The 12,427-nt window shown below is 38.3% G+C and overlaps 1 protein-coding gene across 1 annotated transcript; it reads right to left on the reverse strand.

Annotated features, from left to right (window-relative positions):
* Nucleotides 1–1,910: 1,910 nt before the first annotated feature.
* On the reverse strand, nucleotides 1,911–2,831 carry Vmn1r246 (vomeronasal 1 receptor 246). Its single transcript, NM_001167163.1, has one exon. The coding sequence runs from the start codon at nucleotides 2,829–2,831 to the stop codon at nucleotides 1,911–1,913; it is 921 nt and encodes a 306-aa protein (NP_001160635.1).
* Nucleotides 2,832–12,427: the final 9,596 nt, after the last annotated feature.

Raw genomic sequence — 12,427 nt, forward strand, 5'->3', positions numbered from 1 at the left:
AGATAGAATCCCAAGGTGGGTTTCATTTCCTTTTTCTTGATGTCCAAATATTGCTAAGGGTCATGCAATAGGAATGACCAATGGCTTTAAAACTCAGGTAATATAGTCAGCCCACTGATTATCACAGCCACATGGGTAAGTATTTGTGTGGCAAGGCCCCAAGTACTTCATGCTATTATGAAGTTCTGTTCTGCTTACTGCCCTCATACCCCTCTTAATCTAAGAAGGAATTAGCATTAAGAGGTCTTCACTCCTTTTCCTCTCTAACTTTTTTCTTCCCTAATGGGTGTTAGTTGGTTGGAAGGGATTGGGGTGAAAAAAGTGTTGGAAGATCATAGAACCCAATAAACCACCCCATAACAATGCTTAGGGATAAGGAGATACACAGATTAGCAAGCAGAGATCAGTGTCATAGGATACTCTGAACTGATTAAACTAAATTTAGAAAATACACTTTATTATGGCCAGTGTTATGATCAAGACATGGTGCCATAGTTTGTCAGTTTAGGGTTGGTGCAAGTCTGTGAAAATGTGCATGGGATGTCTCAGTATTAATTTTGTAACTCAGTGTGAATCCATTCCTCAATATGGAACATACAAACTGATGGTTCCTATTCTATTATTTCAAACTCTTTCAATATAGATGTTATTAATGATTTCCCACTCCTCCAAAACTGCAAGTGAAGTGTCAAATGTGTTGGATAAATTTCTCAATTTGGGGCTGGAGAGATACCTCAGTAGGGTAGAACCCTGGCCACATTTACATTGGATCAGAGCTTGATTCTGAGAAACCATATTCATAGGCATACATCTGTTTGTAACCCCAGCTCTAGGGGTATGGCACCTATTCTTCTTAACAGGAGGAAATCCCTACAAATACATACACACCCAACACACATAAACAAAAAAATGAATGCTAAAGTTTTCTTTGTTCACAGGAGTAAGTATCACAGGTCAGATATTAAGTTTCATCACACTGAGAGCTATAATCACTCCTGGATTTATCTTGTGGTTTTCACTGCCCTGGTAATTCTCATGCAGCTGAAATTGTTAAGTTCTTGAATTTAATCTTCTGAGAAAATAATTTTTTGACTGGCAAGCTACTGACAGACAGAGTGACAACGTTGCCACCTCATTGCTCTATATGTCTTGTCTCCTGTCGGATTGCTAGGTGTTTGTGATGATTGGAAAAACAATATCACCATAGCCCAGAGTGAAGTCTTTACCAAGGTCTTTCAGAAGAACATCTCCAGTGTGGATCCTGGATTCCTCCCTGGTCTTCTTAAGGCTTCTGAGCGTGAGCTGTTTCTCCCTCTTTTCCTATTTATTCTCGATATGCTCAGCAGATTGTACTGCTCTAGAGAGCACAAAGTTATGTTGTTCAGTGCTTGACTCTCACCTCAGTAGGGTCCAAGGTAGCAAAGCATATATCTTCTAACTAAAGTGGAATGACATGTAATATATTTACTATTTATAAAAATTTCATCCTTGAAAACATTTATAATAACAATACATTCTCATTGTTCAGATAGGGAAATATAGAGAGGGATTCTGTTCTTGTATGAAGTTTGAAATATTAGGTAAGAAGGAGCAGAGAGTAAAATTTGGTGAAGACCATAAAACACATTAAACATTAGGGAAAATTGGTTGCATCAGTTTCAGTCCAGCCTGCAGCAGAATGCAATTATATACAGGAGAACAGAGGATGGTGAATAACTCACTTACCATGTCAGTCAGATTCCAACCAGAAATCATTTCACATCAACAAATGATTATAACCATAGTCTTTTAAGGTGAGCACCACACCTTGTTGAAAACAATATTTTGAAAACATACTTATGGAATAAAGTACTTAATGGTATTAATAAAACTGTCTTCTGTATTTGGCATTTTTTAAGTGACTCTGGTTTTCAACATTTGAAGAGCACAGAACAAGGATCTTTAGGATCTCTGAAGATCAACAGTAAGGGGCAGATACTGGGGAAGACTGCAGCCAGAACCTCACTGACAAGCCTTATGAAGAGACAAGAATGTATAGAAAAGGCATGAAAGATGATACAAATACAATTTAGAAGATAAAAGCTAACAAATGTAAACACCAGCATCAGGATAGTATGGGTTGCTCTGGACTCAGCTTGGCCTCTGGGGTTCTGATTGGGAGTGAGGATGTGCTGCATTCGCTGGCGATGTCTATGGAGGAGAAGTACCATGGAGACACTGGTCCAGACCATGATGCTCATGAATGTGTCATCATGGGCAAACTGCAAGACAATGCCTACAATGAATCCAGAAGTGGAACAGAACAAGTTGCTTTTAGAGTCAGTGTTATTGTCTGTTATCTGTGGACCAGTGACCCTAATTGGAATGTGGATGTTACTTAAGACACTGAAAAACCAACAACTATAAAAAGAATAACTCGCCAAATTTTGGACACTTGCTCTGAGTATAAGTTTACCTTTACCTCTACTAACAGGAAAAAGAGTGAAAAACTGATGGATACTCAGGACACAGGTGGAACACAAGTTTGTGCTTCTTGCCACCAGGAGACTGAAAGATTCTAATTTACATTTGAGTTCATTTGGAGGAGTTTTGGGAGCAAAAGCCATCATGTTGTTTGGAAATATAGTGAGGAATAGAGTCAAGGCATTGGCCACAGCCATATGGCCTAAAATCACCTGTCTGGGTCTCTGTTTAGAACCAGTCAAGACTGGAGAGAAATTATGGACAAAAAGAAAGACATTGGCCACGGTCCCAACCCCAAACTGGCAAAGCAAGAGGAGCTGAAGAGCCACTTCCTCAGTGGTTTTCAGGGATTTACCATGAGCAGACATGGAGAGGGCTTTACAGGACCCTGGAGTGATGATTAGGTCGGACACTACTCTCCTCGGGTCTCTGTTTTATTGTCCACACTTAACAATTGATTTGAGACAATTTCTTCACTTGATAAGTGAGACACTATTCTATCACACTACAGGTTAATTGCCTGGAAAACAATGTATATATAATAACTCAAATAAAATTTTATCCTGATTTTATTACTCTTGCCTTGAGATAAATTTTGTACTGCAATGATAAATTTATTGGTCCAGTAGCTCAAGAACACAGTAACACACATTTTAACACATAATGGTTCTTGCATATGAATACAGACAGGAAAGAGTGTAGTTTGATCATGTGATCCCATCATCAGAATTCAATACAATTAGGAGGGAGGGGAGGCTTCAATTGGGATGTAACTAAATCATTAAAAATAAAACACTATATAAATGCAGCATAAAAACAATTAATTGAATTTCTTTATGTTATAGCAACATATTAAAAATTATGTGTATCAGAATAACATGTAAGATTGCAAATAATAAAATTGTGTAATTGAATTCAGGTGTAGAAAATTAAGTTGTTGGCTTTTGAAAAAATTTTATACTACTCATCCACACGAACACACACACAAAAACACACCACATATTTCTAATAAAGCCAGCTGTCTTCTGATCACACTAATGAACATATACAGACATATGTGTCCTCCATGTAAAAAAATCCAACTTGCTAAGACGTTTCATGTATTCATATTTTTCTGATCTTAATTTTTGTTCTAAAATGTCAGGTGCGAGAGCCTTAGCTGAGTCACCTGCAGCTTCTCTCCAAAGTTACTAACACAATCACTGTTACACCCTTTGCAAGCTGATGCTTAGTCTGAATTTTACTTGTTTATATGTTTTCTATAGGAACATGAGGGCCTCCATCCACCAGATAAAATTCAACATCTCACATACATGTTACACTGAATGCTGTTTTCTCCTGAGTACTAATCTAGGACAGAGACATTTCTTTGAGACAAAAGCAAAATATTAACCTATATAAGGTTAACTGCAGAATTCAGAAAGAAATAATGTTTCATGTTGGCTACAGAAGACAATTTTCACTTAAAAAAAAAAGAAGAAAATTTTAAGTAGAAGTCTGTGGTTGGAAAAATCCCACTTTCTGAGCCTCAGTCAGGATGAAGATGCTCATCTGAAAACCAGCTGCAGAGCACAGCTCCTATAGAAGTATATTTCCTAGTGCCTGGATTGAGGAACTTCTCTGTGTCACTCTTTGCCTGAGAAAGAATGCAATGAAATTTAGAATGGTTTCTTATTCTCCATGCAAATCTGTGAAGGTAACCCAACAAAGTCCAAGTTTCCAGTCTCATAAAACAATAGGGCACCGAGACATGACATTCTTCAGAGAGTTTATTATTGTGTCATCTGTGGCATCCGCGCATTTGTCTTCATGGTGTCTTTGGGATACCTCCAATGAAGGAAAATCATTTATCCCAGAGCAAACCTCCATTCCTTTCTGATGCTTACTGATGATGTCTAGGAGTTTGTTAGATGTTAATGAGTACCTGGGCAGAAGTTAGGGAAGGGTTTTCATGTTTCCTTTGGGAGAATCTAAGTTCTGAATTGATCTCTTGGTCAGATGTGAATTGGGGCACTCCAGGGTAGAACAATGGACTCATTATGTGAGTTTCTACAGAGTACTTTCCTCCCTACTATTTCACTCTTGCAAAATTATTCTGACACCAAGTCCTCCCAGAAAACTGACAATGTGTCATTCAGATTCTGTAATTTCCCAGGAAGTTGCTTCATTACAACTTTTCCCATGATTGACCCAGGACATTTATAAATGACGAATTTATTAAGTAAAGCTGGTCTCTCTCACCTGAATCCTGGGGTTATTCCCATATCCACTTGTTTTCAGGTAGATCATGCCTTGTTTTCTGATATACTCATGATCCTTATCACAGGTCTAATATACTTTGGTAGTATCTAGAGAATTTCATTTGTAATTAAGTAATCCTGGACATACAAGCAAAGATATGGATTGAGCAATCATTAAGAAATAGATAGCTCCAACTCATTTCTGCTCTAGGTATAATAACTAGGTATAAAAACTAAGGACTTAGTTTTGATTTTCAATGATGAAAAGTAAAAATTCAGGTTATAAATCTAAGAATTGTATGTTCCAAACCTTTATTGATATTTAAGCCTGCAACAATATTGTCTCAGGCATAATGAACTTATACTTTCATGTGTGAGAATTAAGATATCACTGTACAATATTTTTACAAATGCAAATACCAGCATTTAGAATGGAATATATTTGGAAATAGGGCAAAAAGAAAGAATAACTTATCATTAATTGCTCAGATACCTTATGTTTGTCTAGCACAAGGACATATCCATGATTTCATCTGTAAAATTTATATCGGCTAATTGATATTTACATATGGCTTATTAGCCTAATACATAATTATATTGGAATAACCTTCCTAGTCAGGAATTTGTTAGAGTCATGGCATGTTGAAAAAAATGAGGAGGTAAAATACAGTCTTCTAAAGAATGAAAAGGTGATAATGGAAGATGAAGAGTTAGATTTGGGTGTGTGTAGGAGGAAAAGTAGACGAGGAAATATGGAGAGGAATAGCTAACACTAAGTTTTTTTTGCAAATATGTACAGAAACATTGTACTGTGGGGCTTCCTGTAATATGTTCACACGCATAGTTCAAAAGAGTTTTAAAAACCAGCACTATATTAGTTGGACAGTTTCCCACATAGATGTCTGACATTGGATAATGTAAAGTTCTTTTCTTTTTTTTTTTGTAATTTCTTTTTTCAGGTATTATTAGTAAGTTCTTATGGGATATTTTCTTCATTTTCATTTCAAATATTATCCCCCCCTGGAAACCCTCTATACCATCCCCTATCCCCCTACTTATATGAGGGTGTTCCTCCACATACCCACCCACTACCACCTCTCTACCCTCAGTTCCTTCCCCTACACTGGGGCATCTCTTGAGTCTTCATAGGACCAAGAACCACTCCCCCTACTGATGCATGACAAGGACATCCTCTGCAACATATGCAGCTGGAGCTTCGTGTACTCCTTAGTTGATGGCTTAGTCCTTGGGGGTTCTTGGGGGACTGGTTGATTGATATTGTTCTTCCTGTGGGGTTGAAATCCCCTTCACTTCCTTCAGTCCTTTCTCTAACTCCTCTATTGTGGACCCCATGCTCAGTCAAATGATTGGTTTTGAGCATCTGTCCCTGTATTTGTAAGGCTCTGGCAGGGTCACTCAGGAGACAGCCATACCAGACTCTTTGTCGATGCACATCTTGGCATCCACAAAGGTGTCTGGGTTTGGTAACTGTATATGGGATGAATCTTCAGGTGGGACAGTCTCTGAATGGCTTTTCCTTCAGTCTCTGCTCTACTCTTTATCTCCATATTTGCTCCTGTGAGTATTTTGTTCTCCTTCTAAGAAGGACTGAAGCACCCACACTTTTTCTCCCATCTTCTTGAGCTTCGTATGGTTTGTGAATTCTATCTTGGTTATTTATAGCTTTTGGGCTAATATCCACTTATCAGAGAATGCGTACCAAGTGTGTTATTTTGCCATTGGGTTACCTCACTCTGGATGATAATTTATAGTTCTATAATTTGGCTAAGAAGTTCATGAATTCATCACTTTTATTTATTTATTTATTTATTTATCTATCTATCTATCTATCTATCTATCTATCTATCTATTTATTTATATTAGATATTTTCTTTATTTACATTTCAAATGTTATCCCTTTTCCTAGTTTCTCCCCTGAAAATCTCCTATCCTCTACCCCTTCCTTGTGCTCACCAATCCACCCTCTTCTGATTCCTGGCCTAGGCATTTTCCTATACTGGGGCTTAGAACGTTCATAGTCAAAGGGCCTCGCCTCCCATTGATGACCGACTAGGCCATCCACTGCTACTTAGGCAGCTAGAGCCACCATTCCCATAATGCGTTTTCTTTGATTAGTGGTTTAGTCCCAGAGAGCTCTGGGGTTACTGGTTATTTCATATTGTTATTCCTCCTATGGGGCTGCAAACCCCTGCAGCTGAAAGGGTACTTTCTCTAGCTTCTTCAACGGGGGCTTTGTGCTCTATCTAATGGACGACTGTGAGCATCCACTTCTATATCAGTCTGGTACTGGCAGAGCCTCTCAGTAGACAGTTATACCAGTCTCCTGTCAGCAAGCTCTTGTTGGCATCTGCAATAGTATCTGGGTTTGGTGGTGGTTTATGGGATGGATCCTCAGGTGAGGCAGTTTCTGGATAGTTACTCCTTCAGTCTCTGCTCCACACTTTGTCTCTGTAACTTCTTCCATGGGTATTTTGTTCACCCTTCTAAGAAGGATTGATGTGTCCACATTTTCTCTTCCTTCTTCTTGAGTTTCATGTGTTTTGCAAATTGTATCTTGGGTATTCTGAGCTTCTGGGCTAATATTCACTTATCAGTGGGTGCATATCACATGTGTCTTTTTGTGATTGGGTTACCTCAATCATGATGATATCCTCCAGATCTTTCCATTCCTCTAAAAATTTCATGAATTCCTTGTTTTTAATAGCTGCATAGTACTCCATTTTGTAAATGTACCACATTTTCTGTATCCATTCCTTTGTTGAGGGACACTAAGGTTTTTCCAGCTTCTGGCTATTATATATAAGGCTGCTATGAACATAGTGGAACATGTGTCCTTATTAAAAATTGGAGCATTTTCTGAGTATATGCCCAGGAGAGGAATTGCTGGATCTTCTGGTAGAACTATGTCCAATTTTCTGAGGAACTGCCAGATTGATTTCCAGATTTGTTGTACTAGCTTGTACTCCCACCAGCAATGGAGGAGTGTTCCACTTTCTCCACATCCTTGCCTGCATTTGCTGTCACCTGAGATTTTTATCTTAGCCATTCTGACTGGTGTGAAGTGTAATCTTAGTATTGTTTTGATTTGTATTTCCATCAGAGGTTCTTTTATCCTTGAGAAGAGTTTTTGCTATCCTAGGGTTTTTGATTTTCCATATGAATTTGCAGATTGCACTTCCTAATACGTTGAAGAATTGAGTTGGAATTTTGATGGGGATTGCATTGAATCTGTAGATTGCTTTTGGCAAGTAGCCATTTTTACTATATTGATCCTGCCAATCCATGAGCATGATTTGTATTTCCCTGATGAAAAAGGATGTTGAACATTTTTTTAGGTGCTTCTCAGCCCGATATTTCTCACTGAAGAATTCTTTGTTTACCTCTGTACCCCATTTTGAAATATGCTTATTTGATTTTCTGGAGTCCAACATTTTGATATATATATGATTGGTAAAGATCTTTTTCCAATCTCTTGACTGCTGTTTTGTCTCACTGAGAGTGTCTTTTACCTTACAGAAGCTTGGCATTTTTAAGAGATTCCATTTGTTGATTCTTGATCTTACAGCACAAGCCCATTGCTGTTCTGTTCAGGAATTTCCCCCTGTGCCCAGGCTCTTCCCCACTTTCTCCTCTATAAGTTTCCATGTCTCTGGTTTTATGTGGAGTTCCTTGATCCATGTAGACTAGAATTTTGCACATGGAGATAAGAATGGATCAATTCGCATTCTTGTACATGGTAACTGCCAGTTGAGCCAGCACCATTTGTTAAAATGCTGTCTTTTTTCCACTGGATGGTTTTAGCTCCCTTTCAAAGATCAATTGACCATAGGTGTGTGGGTTCATTTCTGGATCTTCAATTCTATTACCTTGATCTACCTGTCTGTCTTTGTACCAGTATCATGCAGTTTTTATCATAATTGCTCTGTAGTACAGCTTGACGTCAGGCATGGTGATCCCACCAGAGATTCTTTTATCATTGAGAATAGTTTTGCTATCCTAGGTTTTTTGTTATTCCAGATGAATTTCCAAATTGCCCTTTCTAATTCATTGAAGAATTAGAAATTCTTGGAATTTTGATGGGGATTGCATTGAATCTGTAGATTTTTTTCAGCAAGATAGTAATTTTTACTATATTAATCCTGTCAATCCATAAGAATGGGAGAACTTTCCATCTTCTGAGATCTTCTTTGATTTGTTTTTTTTTTCAGAGATTTTAAGTTCCTTTCATACAGATCTTTCAGATCTTTAGTTAGAGTCACACCAAGGTAATTTATATTATTTGTGACTATTGTGTAGGGTGTTGTTTCCCTAATTTCTGTCTCAGCCTGTTTATCCTTTGTGTAGAGAAAGGCCATTGATTTTTTTTTTTTGAGTTAATACTATATCCAGCTACTTCACTCAAACTGTTCATCAGGTTTAGGAGTTCTCTGGTGGAATTTTTAGGATCACTTATATATACTATCATATCATCTGCAAATAGTGATATTTTGACTTCTTCCTTTCCAATTTGTCAATTTGTCTCCCCTTAACCTCCTTTTGTTGTCTAATTTTTCTGGCTAGGACTTCGAGTACTATATTGAATATGTAGGGAGAAAGTGGGCAACCTTCTCTAGTCCCTGATTTTAGTGGGATTGCTTCCAGCTTCTCTCCATTTACTTTGATGTTGGCTACTGGTTTGCTGTATATTGTTTTTATTATGTTTATGTATGGACTTTGAATTCCTGATCTTTTCAAGACTTTCATCATGAATGGGAGTTGGATTTTGTCAAATGCTTTCTCGGCATCTAACGAGATGATCGTGTGGTTTTTGTCTTTGTTTATATAGTGGATTGTGTTGATGGATTTCTGTATATTAAACCATCTCTGCATCCCTGGGATGAAGCCTACTTGATCATGATGAATGATTGTTTTGATGTGTTCTTGAATTCTGTTAGCCCAAATTTTATTGAGTATTTTTGCATTGATAAACATAGGGGATATTGGTCTGAAGTTCTCTTTCTTTGTTAGGTCTTTATATGGTTTAGGTATCAGAGTAATTGTGGCTTCATATAATGAATTGGGTAGAGCACCTTCTGTTTCTACTTTGTGGAATAGTTTGAGGAGAACTGGAATTAGGTCTTCTTTGAAGGTCTGATAGAACTCTCCACTAAACCCATCTGGTCTTGGGCTTTTTTTGATTGGGAGACTATAAATGACTACTTCTGTTTCTTTAGGGGATATTGGACTGTTTAGATAATTAATCTGATCCTGATTTAACTTTAGTACTTGGTATCTGTGTAGAAATTTGTCCATGTTATCCAGGTTTTCCAGTTTTGTTTAGTATAGCCTTTTGAAAAAGGATCTGATGGAGTTCTGGATTTCCTCAGGTTCTGTTATTATGTCTCCCTTTTCATTCCAGATTTTGTTAATTAGGATGCTGTCCCTGTGCCCTCTAGTGAGTCTGGCTAAGGGTTTATCTAACTTGTTGATTTTTCTCAAAGAATCAGCTCCTGGTTTGGTTGATTCTTTGAATTGTTCTTTTTGTTTCCATTTCCTTGATTTCAGCCCTAAGTTTGATTAATTCCTGCAGTTTAGTCCTCTTGGGTAAATTTGCTTCCTTTCGTTCTAGAGCTTCTAGGTGTTCTGTCAAACTGCAAGTGTATGCTCTCTCTAGTTTCTTTTTGTAGGCACTCAGAGGTATGATTTTTTTCTCTTAGTACTGCCTTCATTGTGTCCCATAAGTTTGGGTATGTTGTGTCTTCATTTTCATTAAATTCGAAAAAGTCTTTAATTTCTTTCTTTATTTCATCCTTGACCAAGGTATCATTGAGTAGATTGTTCTTCAGCTTTCCCGTGAATTTTGGTGTCTTAGTTAGGGTTTTACTGCTGTGAATAGACACCATGACCAAGACAAGTCTTATCAATGACATTTAATTGGGGTGGCTTACAGATTCAGAGGTTCAGTCCATTATCATCAAGGTGGGAGCATGGCAGTATCCAGGCAGGCATGACACAGGCAGAGCTGAAAGTTCTATGTCTTCCTTCAAATGTTGCTAGTGAAAGACTGACTTTTAGGCACCTAGGCCTTGAGTATTAAGCCCACACCCTCAATGACACACCTACTCCTACCAGGTCACACCTATTCCAACAAGGCCACACCTCCAAATATGTGCAAGAATATACAAACCATCACAGCTGGCTTTCTATTATTTATGTTGTTATTGAAGATTAGCCTTAGCCCCTGGATGGGATAATTCCAATATTTTTGTATTTGTTGAGGTCTGTTTTGTGACCAATTATATAGTCAGTTTTGGACAAGGTACCATGAGGTGCTGAGAAGAAGGTATATCCTTTTGTTTTAGGATAAAATGTTCTGTAGATATATGTTAAATCCATTTGGTTCATAACTTCTGTTAGTTTCAATGTATCTCTGTATTCTGTTGCTGATGCTTGCATCTATGGTTTCTGATTTCTTTCCTAGGGTTTCTATCTCCAGAGTTGTCTTCCTTTGGGCTTTCTTCATTGTTTCTACTTCCATTTTTAGATCTTGGATGGTTTTGTTCAATTCCATCGCCTGTTTGGTTGTGTTTTCCTATAATTCTTTAAGGGATTTTTGTGTTTCCTTTTTAAAGTCTTCTACCTGTTTAGCAGTGTTCTCTTAGATTTTTTAAGTGAGTTATTAATGCCCTTCTTAAAATCCTCTACCAGCATCATGAGTTATGATTTTAGATCCTAATCTTGCTTTTTGGGTGTGTTGGGGTATCTAGGACTTGCCGTGGTGGGCGTACTGAGTTCTGATGATACCCAGTGTTTTTGGTTTCTGTTAGTAAGATTTTTTTGTTTGCCTTTCACCATGTGGTAATCTCTGGTGTTAGATGTTCTAGCTGTCTCTGGCTGGAGCTTGATACTCCTGTGATTCTTTAGCCTCTGTCAGCACTCCTGGGAAACTCTCTCCTGCATCCCAGTGGTCAGATCACTCTCTGTAGGTAAGCTCTCCTCTTGCAGGGAAGGTTCACAAAAGTCAGGAGCTCAGATCCACCTCCTGAGTCCTGGGGTCAGAGCCCTCCCTAGAGGCAGACTCTCCTCTGGAAGGGAAGGTGTCCAGGGTTCTGGGTCTCAGCTCTGTCTCCTGGCTGAGGATGAAGGCAGAAGGGACCCTGTCCAAGAAGCTCTATTACTTCTGCTGCCCACATGCTCTCCTGCATAGACTGGTCTCAGTGATCCCAAGGTTCTGGGTGTGCTAGGGCCTGCCTTTATCCTTTGACCCCATCAAAATTCCAACTCAATTCTTCAACGAATTAGAAAGAGTAATCTGCAAATTCATCTGGAATAACAAAAAACCTAGGATAGCAAAAACTCTTCTCAAGGATAAAAGAACCTCTGGTGGAATCACCATGCCTGACCTAAAGCTGTACTACAGAGCAATTGTGATAAAAACTGCATGGTACTGGTATAGCGACACACAAGGAGATCAGTGGAATAGAATTGAAGACCCAGAAATGAATCCACACACCTATGGTCAACTTGATCTTTCACAAGAGTGCTAAAACCATCCAGTGGAAAAAAGACAGCATTTTTAACAAATGGTGCTGGCACAACTGGTGGTTATCATGTAGAAGAATGCAAATTAATCCAGTCTTATCTCCTTGTACAAAGCTCAAGTCTAAGTGGATCAAAGACCTCCACACAAAGCAGAGACACTGAAACTTATAGAGGAGAAAGTG

Source organism: Mus musculus, chromosome 7 (assembly GCF_000001635.26).
Source record: "Mus musculus strain C57BL/6J chromosome 7, GRCm38.p6 C57BL/6J".
Taxonomy (NCBI): Eukaryota; Metazoa; Chordata; class Mammalia; order Rodentia; family Muridae; genus Mus; species Mus musculus.

What these genes read in the sequence shown, in the direction of transcription:
- Vmn1r246 (NM_001167163.1), bottom strand. Translation starts at nt 2,831, where the DNA reads ATGTCTGCTCATGGTAAATCCCTGAAAACCACTGAGGAAGTGGCTCTT.